General features: G+C 36.8%; 1 protein-coding gene across 1 annotated transcript in view; it reads left to right on the forward strand.

Annotated features, from left to right (window-relative positions):
• LOC126066874 (complement factor H-like) overlaps positions 1–19,639 on the forward strand; it is a 181,157-nt gene that overhangs the window by 103,810 nt on the left and 57,708 nt on the right. The window contains exons 6-8 of the mRNA XM_049868292.1: positions 4,522–4,695; positions 17,014–17,205; positions 17,631–17,807. Coding sequence (XP_049724249.1) covers positions 4,522–4,695; positions 17,014–17,205; positions 17,631–17,807 — 543 coding nt within the window. The remainder of the gene's footprint in view (positions 1–4,521; positions 4,696–17,013; positions 17,206–17,630; positions 17,808–19,639) is intronic.

The raw sequence follows: 19,639 nt of genomic DNA on the forward strand, positions 1-19,639 counted from the left end.
AGGATTTTCACTTTCTTTGTGATCAGCTGTAACCCATACTGAAGTCTGTAGTCTTTTACCTTCATCATAACAAAAGATGAAGTAGGGCCTAAAAAGTAAGAGAATAGAGGAAGAGGAGTCAGAAAAACATGAAATAAAAGTTTGAGAAGGAGGAGAAGCAGAACGTAAGAATATTAACCATTAGAGAACTTCAAGAAATCAATGATCAACAGTCTCAAATATTAGAGAAATTTATGCATTCAGTTCCACAAATAACTAAGAAGTGTATATTACATACCAACCAATGTAATATATAGGACATAAAGAATTTTTGAAATTGGAAATTGGAGAACATTTGTGGCTTTTGTCGGAGTAGTGCCAGCATACAGAGGTGTTAGAAGCCAGATAGCAATGTGTTAAAGAATAAATGGGAGAAGGAAAGTGGAAATAGCAGTTGTAAAATGGCATTTTGAGGATCTTGTTTGTGAAAGGATGGAAAAATGTAGCATATAAGCTAAACTGGAACAAAAAGTTGAGAGAAAGAGTTTAAAATTGGAGAGGCTTGCATACCCGTATGAGAGAGAGTGGCTGACAACATGAGAGAGGGGGAAGGAATAAACAATGGTTTAGGATCCATGGGTAAATGAAAGGTCTGAAGGTGAGAAGCTACCTGAATTTGAAAGAAACACTTTTATTATCTAAAGTTGAGCAAAAGCCGTAAGTATGAAATAGATACAACCAAAGTTGAAGAAATTATGGAAATAAATGAAAGGAAATCACAATTGGTAGTCTCAATTGTTTTGTGTGGACAAAAGGACTTATTATCTGTTGATGAAGAGCAATTGGGTTATGTGGCTTGAAGAAAGGAGACTGTAGGACAGTTTCTTCAGGCAAAGAAAGGAAATAAATATGTGAAGGAGATGTAGAATTGTTTTCAACTATATTAAAACACCTAAACTATGAAATACTTTTCACAATGTGTTACTTTAAAATGCCTCAGAGTTCATGATTAAATTATTTCTTATTCTAATTATTTATCTTTATGTTTTCTGGTATAGTGCAAGAGTATCTGGTTTTTAGTCTTTCCACTGCTACATTGTTTTGCATTTCAATTACCAAATATGAATACAGCCCCATGTGATCTAATAGTCAAAGTATTAGAGATTGGGGAATGTAAAGCTCATTTTGCTCTCCTTCTGGATTCTGTTATTGTTGTCATTGTTATTAGCTGCCATCGAGTCAATCCTGACTCATTGTGACCCTATGTAAAACAGAACAAAACACTACCTGGTCTTCGCCCTCCTCATGATCTTTGTTATGCTTGAGCCCATTGTTGCAGCCACTGTGTCAATCCATCTCTTTGAGGATCTTCCTCTTTTTTGCTGACCCTCCACTTTACCAAGCATGATATCCTTCTCCAGGGACTGGTCCCTCCTGATAACATGTCCAAAGTATGTGAGATGTAGTCTCACCATCCTCCTTTCTAAGGGGCATTCTAGTGTACTTTTCCAAGAGGGATTTGTTTGTTCTTTTGACAGTTCATGGTATATTCAACATTCTTTGCCAATACCGCAATTCAAAGGTATCAATTCTTCTTCAGTCTTCCTTATTCAGTGTCCATATTTCACATGCATATGAAACCATTGAAAACACCATGGCTTCGGTCAGGAACACCTTAGTCCTTAAAGTGATATCTTTGCTTTTTAACACTTTAAATATGCCTTTTGCAACAGGTTTGCCCAATGCAATACATCTTTTGATTTCTTAACTGCTGCTTCCGTGGGTGTTGATTGTAGATCCAAGTAAAATGAAATCCATGACAAATTCAACCTTTTCCCTATTTATCGTGCTGTTGCTTATTGGTCCAGTTGTGAGGATTTTTGTTCTCTTTATGTTGAGGTGTAATCCATACTGAAGGCTGTGGTCTTTGATCTTTATCAATAAGTCTTCAAGTCCTCTTCACTTTCAGCAAGCAAGGTTGTGTCATCTGCATAATGCAGGTTGTTAATAAGTCTTCCTCCAATCTTGATGCCCCTTTCTTCTTCATATAGTCCAGCTTCTTGGATTGTTTGCTCAGGATACAGATTGAATAGGTATGGCGAAAGGATAAAACCCTGATGCACACCTTTCCTGACTTTAAACCACTTAGTATCCCTTTGTTCTGTCTGAACAACTGCCTCTTGATCTATGTAAAGGTTCCTCATGAGCACAATTAAGTGTTCTGGAATTCCCATTCTTCCCAATGTCATCCATAATTTGTTATGATCCACACAGTCGAATGGCTTTGCATAGTCAATAAAACACAGGTAAACATCCTTCTGGTATTCTCTGCTTTCAGCCAGGATCCCTCTGACATATGCAATGATATCCCTGGTTCCACGTCCTCTTCTGAAACCCGCCTGAATTTCTGGCAGTTCCCTGTCAATATACTGCTGCAGCCGCTTTTGAATGACCTTCAGAAAAGTTTTGCTTGCATGGGATATTAGTGATATTGTTCAATAACTTCCACATTCGATTGTAATACCTTTCTTGAGAATAGGCATAAATATGGATCTCTTCCAGTGAGTTGGCCAGGTAGCCGTCTTCCAAATTTCTTGGCATAGATGATTGAGCACTTCCAATGCTGCATCCACTTGTTGAAACATCTCAATTGATATTCTGTCAATTCCTGGAGCCTTGTTTTTTGCCAATGCCTTCAGTGCAGCTGGAATACTTCTTTCAGTACCATCGGTTCCTGACCATATGCTGCCTCTTAAAATGGTTGAACACTGACTAGTTCTTTTTGGTCTAATGGCTGTGTATATTCCTTCCATCTTCTTTTGATGGTTCCTGCGTCATTTAATATTTTCCCCATAGAACCCTTCACTACTGCAACTCAAGGCTTGAGAAATGCTGAACGTGTTCTTCCCTGTTGGTTTTCTATCTCCAGCTCTTTGCACATGTCATTATAATACATTACTTTGTCTTCTCGAGCCACCCTTTGAAATCTTCTGTTCAGTTCTTTTACTTCATAATTTCTTCCTTTTCCTTTAGCTGCTCGACATTTGAGAGCAAGTTTCAGAGTCTCCTCTGGCATCCATCTTGGTCTTTTCTTTCTTTCCTGTCTTTTCAATAACCTCTTGCTTTCTTCATGTATGATGAACTTGATATCATTCTACAGATCATCCGGTCTTCAGTCATTAGTGTTCACCACATCAAATCTATTCTTGAGGTGGTCTCTAAATTCAGGTGAGATATACTTTAGCTTTCGTGGACTTGTTCTAGTTTCCTTCAGTTTCAACTTGAACTTGCGTAGGAGCAATTGATGGTCTGTTCCACAGTTGCCCCCTGACCTTGTTCTGACTGATGATATTGAGCTTTTCCATAATCTATTTCCACAGATGTAGTCGATTTGATTCCTGTGTATTCCACCTGGCAAGGTCCATTTGTATAGTTATTGTTTATGTTGGTGAAAAAAGGTATTTACAATGAGAAGTCATTGGTTTTGCAAAATTCTAACATTCAATCTTGGGCATTGTTTCTATCATTAAGGCCATATTTTCCAACTACCCACCCTTCTTTGCTTCCAACTTTCACTTTCCAATCACAAGTAATTAACATTGCATCCTGATTGCATGTTCAATCAATTTCAGACTGCAGCAGCTGATAAAAATCTTCTATTTCATCATCTCTGGCCTTAGTGATTGGTTCATAAATTTGAATAATACTCATATTAACTGGTCTTCCTTGTGGGCATATAGATATTATCCTATCACTGACAGCATTGTAGTTCAGGATAGATCTTGAAATGTTCTTTTTGATGATAAAAGCAACACCACTCCTCTTCAAGTTGTCATTCCCGGTATAGTAGACTACATGATTGTCTGATTCAAAATGGCCAACACCAGTCCATTTCAGCTTTCTAATGCCTAGAATATTGATGCTTGTGTGTTCCATTTCATTTTTGACAGTTTCCAATTTTCTGAGATTCATACTTAGTACATTCCAGGTTCTGATTATTAATGGATGTTTGCAGCTGTTTCTTCTCATTTTGAGTCATGCCACATCAGCAAATGAAGGTCCTGAAAGCTTGACTCCATCCTCATCATTAAGATTGACTCTACTTTGAGGGGGCAGCTCTTCCCCAGTTGTCTTTTGAGTGCCTTCCAACCTGGAGGGCTCATCTTCTGGCACCATATCAGACAATGTTCCACTGCTATTCATAAGGTTTTCACTGGCTAGTTCTTTTCAGAAGAAACTGCTGGGTCCTTTGTCCTTGTGTCTTAGTCTGGAAGCTCAGTTCAAACCTGTTCTCCATGGGTGACCCTGCTGGTACCTGAATACTGGTGGCATAGCTTCCAGCATCACAGCAACATGCTAGCCCCCTCAGTATGACAAACTGACAGGGAAGTGGGGGAAAAGAGGGATATATCAGTGATATAATAGGAAAGATATGAGGCTGTACTCATTTATATATATATATATATATATTTTAATGTCCTAAGGGTAAATAAATAACCTCTACTTTTTAATTCTCATGAACTACATCATGTTTCTTTTCAGAAATCACATGTAATCCTCCTTCTATTGCAAATGGTTTCTACATACCTAAAAGGACAACATACAGAAGTGAAGATAAAATCAACTACGGGTGTAAAAATGGCTTTTATCCTGCAACCAGGGGATATACGGCACTATGTACTAGCAGTGGCTGGGTACCTACGCCAGGATGTAGTTGTAAGTTCCATTCATGTCTTGATCTAATTTTTACAATTTGAAATGAGTTTCTACTAAAAAAAAAATCATAGACACAATAACAGCAAATAGTTTTCTTATTGTTTATGTAAATTAGAACATTTTTAGGATTCTTTGCTTTTCAAAGTAGGCATTTTTTAGTATAATCAAAAACACATTTTTGTACATTAACCAGTGCCGTGTACATTAAATACTCAATTATTTAGCCACTCAAAATTATATGTGTGTGTAAGAATATATATTTCTCTAAATAATATAATTCTCCCAATATATGAATTAAAACATTAAAGAGTAATAGTACCACCTAACACCTAGTATATTACTTGTCTATTGTTGTGTAACAAAGTTCCCCCCAAAATGTACTGGCTTAAAACAGGAGGCTTTTATTTTCTTACAATTTCTATGGGTCAGCAACTTGAGAGTGGCTTAGCTGGGTTGTTCTTAGTCAGACTCTTTTTTTTTTTAATTACACTATGTTGATCAGGGTGGCTTGACTGGGCTGGAGGCTCTGCTTTCAAGGTGGCTCACTCACATGGCTTTTGGGAGGAGGCATCAGTTGCTTGCCACGTGGGCCTCTCTATAAATTGCTTGAATGGCAGCTAACTTTCCTCAGAGCTAACGATCTGAGAAAGGAGGAAGCCTCCTTGCCTTTTATGACACATTGTCTCTTCAGCCATATCTATTCTTTAGAAGTGAATCACTGAAGCCAGCCCACACTCAAGTGGAGAGAAATTAGACTCCACCATTTGGAGAAAGGAGTATTGGAGAAATTGTGGAATTTTTTTCTTAAATCATTACATATAGCAGATTGCTGCTGAACAAAGTATTTATTTCTGAGGATGCTTCCTTTGCCTTTTTCCAAGTTTTTAGGCCTCTACTATCATATTCCTTTGCCTCTATCTCACAGTACATTGTAAAGGCAGGCTACACTGGATATTCCATGAAAACAAAAGTAATGATACAAATCATGGGTCAATTAACTCAGTGTCACTACAGACATAATTCTGAAACAAATTATCAAAAACCTAAGAGAGGAAGTTATTATAACTATGAAACAGATTCCAATATTCATAAGAATTATAAGGAAAAGATTGAGTAATTTTTATGGTTGATTGATGAAACTGATAGAGCAGCCCAACTGCATACTGATTAACTGAGGCCAAATTATATCTGGACTTCAGACAGCGACCTTCTGGAATTCTTGTGGACAACATGGAGAAATTGAACAGTTTATAAGACAGTTTGATATTTCCTTAAATAATATTATTTGAAGATCAGATATAGCAATCTGTTCTTATACTTGCTCCATTGTTCATCTTTAAATAATCTCACAGTTTAGGAGAAATGCAGTATAAATTCACAATTGGAATGACACAGGGGATAATAATAGTGAACCTGAATTATAACAGATTCACCATTCAAAAAGAATGCTTTGTGCTGGTTTGAATCTAATAAGATGAACTCCAGCAGTGATAACTACAAGATCCTTATAGGTGAAAGAAATCAACCACACTTACACAGACTTATTAGCAGCAGCCAAACAAAGTATTCAGTAGTTTAATTAGTTTTATGACCAGCTTGATTAACGCTGTGATATAACAACTGTAATGGAAATGCTAACAAGACCACAAACTGCATTGGTAGACATATAAGAGGTGGAGGGAATCTATTCTTATTCCTGTCAGTCTCAATGCTGGTCAGACCCCATATGAAATATTACATGTACATAAGGGAAACAACTTGTAAAATAGATAAAAACAGGCTCAAATATGCCCAAATGAGAGAGAATTATGTAGGGACTCAGAATTATGCGTCCTTTTTGTACATTTTGAAACCTCGGTGGACTATTGTATTTGTTCGTATCCTATGAAGCACCATAATGAGGTGGATAACCATGCTTGTTCTGAGATCTGCCCACAAGGGTTTAAATCTTAGCTCTACAATTTAATGGACAATTTCACTGAGTTTTTAAGACTCAGTTTCTTCAAATCCAAAGACTCAAGGTTACCCAAGACAGAACTGACTAGTGTCTTGACATATCATGATGAAAACTTCAAAAATCCAGGGATAATAAGTAAAAATTTCAAAACTTTAAAAAGCCATAGAGAAAAGAAAAAACTTGAATCTATCTGAAAAGAAATGAGACTAATACGAACATTTTAATCTGCAACATGAGAAGCTACAAAAAAGGGGAAAGTTTAATGATTCTAAGAGAAATGGACTGTACGCCCACATTTAGTACCTATAGAAGGCATCATTCACAAACTTCTGCTTAAAGAAAGACATTTAGGATATGCATACCTTCCAAGTTTTTATCCATATAACACATCTGTAGAAATGTCTTGAGAGAATTCTCCAACCAAATGAAAAAAAAAACCAGTTCATTGAATTCAAGATGGGAAAGAAGATGATTAAGACTAGCTGAGTATTGTATGGGCATGCTTATAAAACATTTTTAAAAATTACATAAAGTTTCTTGAAATAAAAAAATCATATTTCATGGAAGAAATTAATTCTTGTATTAAAAGTACTAAATTATCTTTAGAACATGCTATAAAAATGGCAACATTTCTGAAAATATAAGGTTTAAACTTTTAATAAACAAAATAGCACTTAATCATGTAAGTAAAAATTACTCAAAATATAAGAATAAATTAATAAAATAAAATTGCATTGTACCCCATATAAAAATAACTATTTTATGGACATTAAAGAAGAACTCCATTCTCAAATTAAAATTAGAAATAAACAATCAAAACTTTACCATAATCTTAACTATTTAGATATTAAGAAATATTCCGACTTCCAGCCAATATGTCTCCATAGGCAGAAGCACCATGCCGTCCCTTCACAGCAAAGACCCAAAAAACTAAGCGAAACAGAGACAAATGTCAGTTCTGGAACCCAAAGTGTCAAGTGAAGAGATAAAGAACCCAGCCAAGCACTGAATGGAGTAAAAACTGATACAACAGAGAGCAAGGAGAGATGTTTCCGGAGGTCCCCTATCAGCTAATGCAACATGGATTTGCTATCTTGGACTCCTGCCATAGATTGGCAGACAGGGAGCATGGGAAAGCAGCTTCACGGAGCTCCCAGCAGGAGGCAGAGCTTCTGGTAACCAATGGTGCACACTTTCCCACCCCCGCATCTTCTCCCCAGTGCTCTACCTCCGTGCATCCTGGCTGGGTGTGGTGGTACAGCTGGCTTGGAAGTGCAGCTTCCATGCTGCTTAGATTTGCCCCACCCACATCAGAGATCAGGGGACAGGGAGTATGGGAGAGCAGCTTCATGAAGTTCCCAGCAGGAGACAGAGCTCCCGGTAACCAACAATATATGCTTTCCTAATCCCCAAAGGGTCGGCAGTTCAAATCTGCCAGGCACTCCCTGGAAACTCTGTGGGGCAGTTCTACTCTGTCCTATAGGGTCACTATGAGTCGGAATCGACTTGATGGCACTGGTTTTTTTTTTAATCCCCTACCCTTTTTCCCTCCCCAGTCCCCCACCCCCGGCCTCCTCTGTTTCCCACAGGGCACAGTCTTGTGGCCCGGAGGCAATTACTTCGACCGTAAGCTGTTTGGATTCATTCCACCCGCACTGGTGAGCTACTTGAGTGTCATTTGTCTGTTGCTGGGGTTGCTTTGTTCCGTTGCTTTTGGTTTCTTCCATTAATCCCACCACCTCCCCTTCCTTTCTCTCAAACACCTGGCTCCATGTGCTATCTTTACTTCCTCTTGAAAGGCTGTAAAGCACCACTAGACAGGGCAACCACACCCCTGGCCCACAATATCATGCTGGTGGGATCCCAAGGCTTTTCTTTCTCTTTCTTTCTTTCTTTCTTTCTTTCTTTCTTTCTTTCTTTCTTTCTTTCTTTCTTTCTTTCTTTCTTTCTTTCTTTCTTTCTTTCTTTCTCTTTCTTTCTTTCTTTCTTTCTTTCTTTCTTTCTTTCTTTCTTTCTTTCTTTCTTTCTTTCTTTCTTTCTTTCTTTCTTTCTTTCTTTCTTTCTTTCTTTCTTTCTCTCTTTCTTTCTCTCTTTCTCTCTCTCTTTCTCTCTCTCTTTCTCTCTCTCTTTCTCTCTTTCTTTCTCTCTTTCTTTCTCTCTTTCTTTCTTTCTTTCTTTCTTTCTTTCTTTCTTTCTTTCTTTCTTTCTTTCTTTCTTTCTTTCTTTCTTTCTTTCTTTCTTTCTTTCTTTCTTCTTTCCTCCCTCCTCCCTCCCTCCCTCCCTCCCTCCCTCCCCCCCTCCCCTCCCTCTCTCTCTTTCTTTCTTTCTTTCGTTCTTTCTTTCATTCTTTCTTTCTTTCGTTCTTTCTTTCTTTCTTTCTGTCTCTCTCTCTCTCTCTTTCTTTCTTTGCTTTGTTCTGTTTTGTTTATTTGTTTGTTCTCTTTTTCTTTTAACAGCTTGGGAACCCCTTCTACTGGGTTGCATTGCACAGCTTAGGAGCCACTCCCACCATCTGCACAGTCATGTAGGTGGGATTTGTGGGGCTTTTCTTTCTTTTTCTTCTTCCTCTTTTTTTTCTTTCTGTCTTTCTTCATTTCTCAGTTCTCATCTCTCTATATGTACCTTCTTTTCCTGTCTCCTGAATATCTGGTGCTGTGTGACATCTATACCACCTCTAGCCAGGCTATATTGCACAGCCTGGGAGTTACTTCCCTGGTTTTTGCAGATGCACCAGTAGGGTATGTGGGGGCTTTTCTTTTCTTTCTTTCTTTCTTTCTTTTCCAAATCATTATATAGTTTTTTTTTCTTTTTCTCTTTTTGGTTTGTTTTTTGTTTTTCTCCATTTCTCAGTTTCTCATCTCCAGTCTGATGGCAAGCTGCCCTAGCACTCTTTTAATTTTTTTAGTTCCCTTTTCTCTCTTCTCTCTTTCCCATACTATATTAACTCCACACATCACAACCTCCCCCCTCCTTCCTGCCTGCCAGCACCATGCACTGGACATCATACCCCTAAGCACCACAGGCATGGCCTACCAGAACCTACCCAGCACTGACCTCAGCCTTCTCTTGGCCCTAATACATGCCAAAAACCACCCATCCCAGCCCCTACCCTTCACCTGGATCTGCTCTGCTGCACCATATCTGAGTGACTGGCCCTGCCCATTGGACAAGGAGGTAAAAAGTATCATGACCACAGCCCACCTGTTCAGACATAACCAAATAAAAGGAAAAAGCAGGATGAAACAAACAGATCTACAGTAAATAAAGGAAGAAATAAACTACTGAATGTCCTGAAGACAGCAGACAATATCAAAACATATTAAAAAAAAAAAAAAAGGACAGGATGGTTCCACTAGGCGTCCAAAATAAAACACCAGATGACTTTCCAGTAGAAGACAAGGCACTAGAACTTCCTGATACCAAATTCAAATCTCTAACATTCAGAGCTATCCAAGAGCAGAAGAAAAAAGCAGACAAAAATGAGGAAAAAATAGACAAATTCATGGAAAATACAGAGAAAAAAATGGAAGAATTCAGGAAAATAATACAGGAACAAAATGCCAAAATAAACTCACAACTGGAAATCATACAAAAACAACTAGAAATCCAAAAGATAAACAAGATTTCAGAAATGAACAACTTCACAAAAGGGCTGAGGAGCAGGTTTGAAATGATGGAAGACAAGATAAGCGAAGTGGAAGACAAACAATTGGATACAATTCTGTTTGAGGAAAAATCAGAAAAAAGAATGAAGAAAAATGAAGAAACCCTGAGAATTATGTGGGATACAATCAAAAGAAAAAAATTTCAAGTTATCGGAGTTCCAGAACAGGGGGAGAAAACGGATAACACAGAAAGGATTGCTAAAGAATTGCTGACAGAAAATGTTCCTAATATAATGTAAGATGAAAAGCTGATCATCCAAGAAGCTCAACACACACCCTATAGGATAGATTCCAAAAGAAAAGCACCAAAGCCTGTCATAATCACACTCACTGAAACCAAAGACAAAGAAAGAATCCTGAGAGCAGCTTGAGAAAAATGAAAAGTCACATACAGAGGAGAAAAAATAAGACTAAGCCCTGATTATTCAGCAGAAACCATGCAGGCAAGAAGGCAGTGGAATGACGTATATAAAATCTTGAAAGAAAACAATTGTCAACCAAGAATAATATATTCTGCAAAACTCTCATTCAAATATGATGGTGAAATTAGGACATTTCCAAATAAACAGAAATTAAGGGAATATACAAAAACCAAACCAAACTTATGAGAATTATTAAATGAAGACCCTTGTTGTGAGAGCAAACGACATCAGACCACAGCCTGAATCTAGGATGCAAGATTGTACAAGCCAGATATCAACCTAGGAAGTGAACTCTCAAGGACTACCCAAAGCCCAAAGAATTACAACTCTAACCAGAGAAGTTAATCTGTAAGTGAAAACAACATCAGAACAATGAAAGAGGGTATAAAACTTTCTAATGGAGAGGAAAGCAAGGCAATACCAAATAATAATAAACTGGTACGAACCTAGGAAGATAAGGATAAATATCAAGGTAACCACAAAGAAATTTAACAAACCTACTCACCAAAATGAAGAAAAACATAAAGTCTCAATAAAAATACAATCTATAAAAACAAAAGAAATGAAAAAGAAATCCAGAAACAAAAGGAATTCAGCACATGAAAATAAGAGGAACAAAGAAAATGTCGGCACCACAAAAAAAAGCATTACAAAATGACAGAAATAAACTCATACCTATCAATAATTACATTGAATGTAAATGGTCTAAATGCACCCATAAAGAAGCACAGAGTGACAGAATGGATAAAAAAAACAGGATCCATCAATATGCTGTCTACAAGAGACACACCTAAGAAACAAAGGCACAAATTTATCAAAAATCAAAGGATCAAAAAAAATATATCAAACAAATAACTACCAAAAAAAAGGGCAGGAGTGGCAATATTAATTTCAGAAAAAATAGACTTTAAAACAATACCCATCATAAAAGACAAAAAAGGGCACTATATAATGATTAAAGGGACAATCCATCATGAAAACTTAACCATAACAAACATTTACCCACCCAATGATAGGGCCCCAAAATACATAAAATGAACTCTAATAACACTGAAAAGAGAAATTGACAGTTCCAAAAAATAGTAGGAGGCTTCAACCCACCACTCTTGGTAAAGGACAGAACATCTAGAAAGAAACTCAACAAAGATACAGAAGAGCTAAAGAGCACAATCAGCCAACTTGACCTTATATATAGAACACTCCACCGAACAGCTACAAAGTACACATTCTTTTCCAACACACATAGAATGTTTTCCAGAATAGACCACATTTAGGCCACAGAGCAACCGTCAACAAAACCCAAAACACTGAGATAATACAAAGTATATTCTCTGACCACAGCACCATCAAAGTAGAAATTAACAACAGGAAGACAAAGGAAACAAATCAATTACATGGAAACTGAATAGCCCCCTACTTAAAAACCACTGGATAATAGAAGAAATCAGGGATGGAATAAAAAACTTTCTTAGAATCAAATGAGAATGAAAACACATCATACCAAAACCTCTGGGACACAGCAAAGGCAGTCCACAGAGGTCAATTTATAGCAACAGATGCACACATCAAAAAAGAAGAAAGGGACAAAAACAAAACATTAGGTACACAACTTGAACCAATAGAAAGAAAATAGCAAAAGGAGCCCACAGCCACCAGAAGAAAGGAAATGACAAAATTAGAGCAGAAATAAATGAAATAGAGAGTAGAAAAACAAAAGAATCAAAACCAAAAGTTGGTTCTTTGAAAGGATCAACAAAATCAACAAACCACTGGCCAAAGTGACAAAAGAAAAACAAGAGAAGAAGCAAATAACCCAAATAAGAAATGAAATGGGGGACATTACAACAGACCCAACTGAAATAAAAAGGATCATAGTAGAGTATTATGAAAAACTGTACTCCAACAAATTTGAAGACCTAGAAGAAATGGACAAATTTCTAGCAACACACAGCCTACCCATATTAACACAAAATGATATTGAAGATCTGAACAGACCCATTTCAAGACAAGAGATAGAAAAGGTAACAAAAAACTGCCAAGCACAACAAAAAAACCCTGGCCTAGATGGCTCCACTGGAGAATTCTATCAAACACTGAGAAAAGCTTATGCCAATACTACTCAAAATATTTCAGAACATAGAAAATGAAGCAATACTGCCAAATTCATTCTATGAAGCCAGCATAACCCTGATGCCAAACCCAGGCAAAGAAACCACAAAAAAAGAAAATTATAGACTAATATCTCTCTTGAATATAGCTGCAAAAATTCTCAAGAAACTTCTAGCCAATCGAATTTGGCATCATTTCAAAAAAATAATATACCACAACCAAGTAGGATTCATACCAGGTATGCAAGAATGGTTCAACATTAGAATATCAATCAACATAATCCATCACATAAATAAAATAAAATAAATAATCACATGATCACCTCAATTGACTTGGAAAAGGCATTTGACAAAGCTCAACACCCATTCCTGATAAAAACTCTTAATAAAATAGGTATAGAAGGGGAATTTCTCTACATAATAACGGGCATCTATGCCAAACAAGGAAACCCTGGTGGCGAAGTGGTTAAGTGCTACAGCTGCTAACCAAAGGGTCGGCAGTTTGAATCCTCACTGGGTTTTTTGGGTCATGCCAAAGAACCAACATCATTCTTAATGGAAAGAGGCTGAGAACATTCCCCTTGAGAAAAGGAACAAGACAACAATGCCTTTTATCACCAATCCTATTTAACATTGTGCTGGAAGTTCTAACGAGAGCAATAAGGCAAGAATAAAAGATAACGAGCATCCAAATTGGTAACGAAGAAGTTAAACTGTCCTTATTTGTGGATGATATGGTACTTACATAGAAAACCCAAAAGACTCCATGAGAAAACTACTGGAACTTATAGATTCAGCAGAGTGGTAAGATACAAGATAAACATACAAAAATCAGTTAGATTCCTATACATTAATAAAGAGAATGCTGAAAAGGAAATCAGGGAAATAATATCATTTATAATAGCCCCTAAAAAAATAAAATACTTAGGAATAAATCTAACCAGGAATGTAAAGGACCTACACAAACAAAACTACAAAACACGGCTGCAAGAAACCAAAGGAGATCGACATAAATGGAAAAACATACCATGCTCATGGATAGGTAGACTCAACATTGTGAAAATGACAATTCTACCCAAAACGATTTACAAATACAATGCAATCCCAATCCAAATACCAGCCACATTGTTTAAAGCGATGGAAAAACTTATTATTAACTTTATACAGAAAGGGAAGAAGGCCCAGATAAGTAAAGCACTATTGAAGAAGAATAAAGTAGGAGGACTCACACTACCTGACCTCAGAATCAACTATACAGCTACAGTAGTCAACACATTGACCAATGGAACAGAACTGAGAATCCAGATGTAAATCCATGCACCTATTGTTACGTGATCTTTGATGAGAGCCCAAAGTCCATCAAACGGGGAAAAGACAGTCTCTTGAACAAATGGTGTTGGCAAAGCTAGATGTCCATCTGAAAAAAAATGAAACAGGACCCATACCTCAGGCCATATAAAAAAAACTAACTCAAAATGGATCAAAGACCTAAATATAAAGCCCAAAACTATGAACTTCATAGAAGAAAAAATAGGATCAATGCTAAAGGCCATAGTACATGGCATTAACAAGATACAAAGAGCAATGAACAACACAGAAACTCCAGAAGATAAGCTAGACAACTGGAATGTTCTAAAAATTAAATGCTTATGCTCATCGAAAGACTTCACCAAAAACAGTAAAAAGAGAACCTACAGACTGGGAAAAAAATTTGGGCTGCTACAAATCAGACAAAGGTCTAATCTCTAAAATCTACAAGAAAATCCAACACCTCTAAAACAAAAAGACTAATAAGCCAATTAAAAAAATGAGCAAAGAAAATGAAAAGACACTTCACCAAAGAAGACATTAAAGCTGTCAACAGACACGAGGAAATGCTAGCAAACGTTAGCCATTAGAGAAATACAAATCAAAACTGCAATGAGAACCACCTCACCCATGCATTGCTGGTGTTGTGTTGTTAGGTGCTATCGAGTCAATTCTGATTCATAGTGACCCTATGCACAACAGAAAGAAACACTGCCTGGTCCTGCGCCATCCACACAATCATTGTTATGCTTGAACTCATTGTTGCAGCCACTGTGTCAATCCACCTCGTTAAGGGTCTTCCTCTTTTCCGCTGACCCTGTACTATGCCAAGCATGATGTCCTTCTCCAGGAACTGATCCCTCCTGACAACATGTCCAAAGTATGTAAGACACAGTCTTGCCATCTTTGCCTCTAAGGAGCATTCTGGTTGCCCTTCTTCCAAGACACAGATTAGTACAAATCAATAAAACAGGAAATAACAAACATTGGAGCAGCTGTGGGGAGATGGGAACTCTTACACGCTGCTGGTGAGAATCCAATATGAGGAAAACCATTTTGAAAAATGATATGGTGCTTCCTTAGAAAGCTAAAAATAGAAATACGGTATGGTTCAGCAATCCCACTCCTAGGAATATATCCTGGAGAAATAAGAGTCATCACATGAATAGACATATGCACACCCATGTTCACTGAAGCATTGTTCACAATAGCAAAAAGATGGAAACAACCTAGATGTCCATCAAAAGATGAATGGATAATCAAACTGTGGTACATACATACAAAGGAGTATTACGCAATGATAAAGAACAACAATGAATCTGTGAAGCATCTCTTAACATGGATGAATCTGGAGGTCATTACGCTGAATGAAATATGTCCATCACAAAAGGACAAATATTGTATGAGACCATTACTGTAAAAACTCTTGGAAAGGTTTACATACAAAAATAAACAATCTTTGATGGTTATGAGGGAGTGGAGGCGTGGAGATGGAAAAACACTAAATAGACAATAGATAAGTGGTAGCCTTGTTCAAAGGTAAGATAGTACACAGTACTGGGGAACCAGCACAACTTATACAAGGCTGGATCATGGAAGCTCCATAGACACATCCAAACTCCCCAACGGACCAAATTGCTGGGCTGAGGGCTGTGGGGACCATGGTCTTGGGGAACATCTAGCTCAATTGGCATAACATAGTTTATAAAGAAAATGTTCTACACTCTACTGTGGTGAGTAGCGTCTGGCGTCTTAAAAACCTGTGAGTGACCACCTAGGATACTCCACTGGTCTCACCCCTTGGGAGCAAGAAAGAATGAAGAAAACTAAAGATACGAGGGAAAGATTAGTCCAAAGGACTAATGGACCACATTTATCACTACCTCCACAAGACTGAGTCCAGAACAAGGAGGTGATGCCTGGGTACCACCACAGACTGCTCTGACAAGAATCACAATAGAGGGTCCCAGACAGAGCTGGAGAAAAATGCAGAACAAAATTCTAACTCAAAAAGAAAGACTAGACTTGCTAGCCTGACAGAGACTGGAGAAACCCTGAGAATATGGCCCCCGGACACCGTTTCAGCTCTGTAATGAAGTCACTCCTGAGGTTCACCCTTCAGCCAAAGATTGGACAGGCCCATAAAACCAAACGTGATTAACGGGGCACACCAGTCCAGGGGCATGGACTAGAAGGCAGGAGGGAACAGGAAAGCTGGTAATAGGGAATCCAAGGTTGAGAAGAGAGAGTGTTGACATGTCGTGGGGTTGTTAACCAATGTCATAAAACACCATATGTATTGTTTAATGAGAAGCTAGTTTGTTCTGTAAACCTTCATCTAAAGTACAATTAAAAAAAAAGAAATATTCCTAGTCTAAATTTTCCTCATCGAATAAAGGAAACTTATAACCCCTCCATCAGAGTATATTTGTGAAGAGAAGACAGGGCTCTGATTTCTGATGGGAATTGAAAATAAAGAAGACAGATAAGTGCTAAAATTAGCAAGAAATAAGAGTGCTTCAACCAGGATGCTCATTTAATCAACCAAGGCTAGGGAGATGCATACTCAAGAAGACTACATTAAATGGGTTTGTGAGATTTTCTTCTTGAAAAGCCTACATACAAATTTATACATCAAATACTCCAGAAAATGTAATTTCATCCTCATTACCAGACTTCCTTCAGTAGTACTTCAGTGATCTGACTTCTATAAATTATCTTTTTTTAGAATCCCTAATGTAATGAATGTTATTATGGTCATAAGGGAGTATACTTTACCAAGGAAAAATTTAAATCTAATTTGGTAGTTTATTAAGATAAAATATTATTTATACTCTTTTGTATTTTTTTATTCCAAGTGAAACCTTGTGGTTTTCCAGAAATAAAAAATGGATATCTACGTAATGAAGATTATAGACCAGACTTCCCAGTAGAGACAGGAAAATCTTTCTACTACTACTGTAATAGTGGTTTTCTGACTCCTTCAGAACAATCTGGGGGCTACATAAAATGTACAGGAGAAGGATGGTCACCAAGTGTCCCGTGCCTCAGTAAGTAAAAAAAAAAAAAAAAAAAACGCATAGGAACCTTTCACTGAGTGAAGAGAGAGTACAGTAGTGATTATGATTGCTTCTTGTATGATAAAAACAGTGCATTAGGAAGAGTAGCGGTAGCAAAAAGACCAAACTAGATTTGAGCTATTCATGAAAATAAAATGAGAAATAAAGATAGGAAATTCATAAAAATGTCTCTACATTTGTACATATTTTAATTATAAAAACTTAAGATAAATAGCACTGAATATTGATTTTTCTTTTTTTAACTAACATTTGGTAATAGCATGACACTTTGTCCTTTAATTTATATGTCATTTTTTAAGATTATTACACATTCTAATTTAAATATCACAAATAATTCTTAGTTCACTATTTTGACCAAGTTCATGTTTTTCATTTATTCTTTTTATGGTTCTTAGAAAGATGCTATTTGTATCATGATGAGAATGGATATTCTCATTATTCAAGAAGATATCATTCAGAGGGTCATTCTGTAGATGTTCAGTGCAATCCAGGCTACAGTCTTCCAAATGGACATGGCACCGTTACTTGTACAGAGCATGACTGGTCCCCTCCTCCCAAATGCATTCGAGTCAGTAAGATCACAGAAATGTTATGATTTTATAAAACTGGTGTATATTAACTGTGGCAAAATGCATGTATCAACTTCTTGTTTTGCAAATGGAAATTATTTAATTTTATATCCAAGTTTGTATCAAGTTTCTTGATAAATATTTAGCAAAATATGTGAGCCTATTTACATATATGAGTCAAGGATACAGTAAAATAATTTTGAATATATTACTTGGTAAAAATAAGTCACATTGAATATTACATTGAAATCACTAAATTAATTTACTTAAAATGATTATCAGATTCTAGCCAAAAGTATCATTCACGTACTCAAGCAGTAATTCAACATGTATTTCTGCCCTACGTCTGTGTTTCTGAGGGATAGATATCTGTTGTTGTTGTTAGTTGCCGTCGAGTCAGTTTCAACTCATAGTGACCCTATGTACTACAGAACGAAACACTGTTTTGTCCTGAGCCATGCTCACAATGGTGGTTATGCTTGAGCCCATTGTTGCAGCCACTGTGCCAATCCATCTCATTGAGGGTCTTCTTCACTGACCCTGTACTTTACCAAGCATGATGTCCTTCTCCAGGGACTGATCCCTCCCGACAACATGTCCGAATTATGTAAGACCCAGTCTTGCCATCCTTGCTTCTAAGGAGCATTCTGGTTGTACTTTTTCCAAGACAGATTTGTTCATTCTTTTGGCAGTCCATGGTATATTCAATATTCTTTGCCAGCATCACAATTCAAAGGCATCAATTTTTCTTTGGTCTTCCTCATTCATTGTCCAGCTTTCACACGCATATGATGCCATTGAAAATACCATGGCTTGGGTCAGGTGCACCTTAGTCTTCAAGGTGACATCTTTGTTTTTCAACCCTTTAAAGAGGTCTTCTGCAGAAGATTTGCCCAATGCAACGCATTTGATTTCTTGACTGCTGCTTCCTTCCATTGGTATTGACTGTGGATCCAAGTAAAATGAAATCAACTTCAGTCAACTGAAGACAACTTCAGTCTTTTCTCCGTTTAACATGATGTTGCTTTTTGGTCCAGCCGTGAGGACTTTTGTTTTCTTTATGATGAGGTGAAATCCATAGATAGATCTCTAGGAATGGATTTTTTTGGACATTGTGTATGTCCCACTAAGAAGGTGATTCCTAACTGTTTTCCATAGTGGTTGTATCAATATATATTTATAACAACAGTTCCTTGTTGCTTTACATCCTTGTTAATGATTAAGGTTTACATTTTAATATTTACAAATTGAGTGGCTGTAAAATGTCATAGCATTACAGTCAATACTCATTTCTTTTATTAATTGAGTTGAGCATATATTCATTTATTGGCAACTGCTTTATCTAATTTATGAAATGCATTGATGTTTTTCTTAGTTTATCTTTTTAGGTGTTTTTTTGGTATTGATTTGTCATAATTGACTATTCTGAATATTACTTTTCTTTCACTTATAAGTATTGCAAGCAATTTCTCCTCTTCTATGGCGTCCATTTTTCTTTTCTTTTTACTACATTCAATGTTATTCTTTTTTTCATGATTAATGCTTCTCACGTCTTACTCAAGGAATATTTCTCTACATCAAGGACTTAGATTATGCTATATTCTGTTCTTAAAAGTCTTAATATTTCACCTTTCCTATTTTATATTCAACCCTTTTTTGGTTGATTTTTATGCAAGGTAATAATCAAGTTTCTTTTCTTAAATAATACGAAAAACTCAGCATTTCGCCAATAATCTGTAATTGTACATTTCCCATGAATTTTAAGTTATATAATGGCTATTCATCTGAGTTCTCTAGTCTCTGACATAAGTAAATACATTTTTAGTCAATGTTCC

The sequence above is a fragment of the Elephas maximus genome, chromosome 24, assembly GCF_024166365.1.
Source record: "Elephas maximus indicus isolate mEleMax1 chromosome 24, mEleMax1 primary haplotype, whole genome shotgun sequence".
NCBI classification, from domain to species: domain Eukaryota; kingdom Metazoa; phylum Chordata; class Mammalia; order Proboscidea; family Elephantidae; genus Elephas; species Elephas maximus.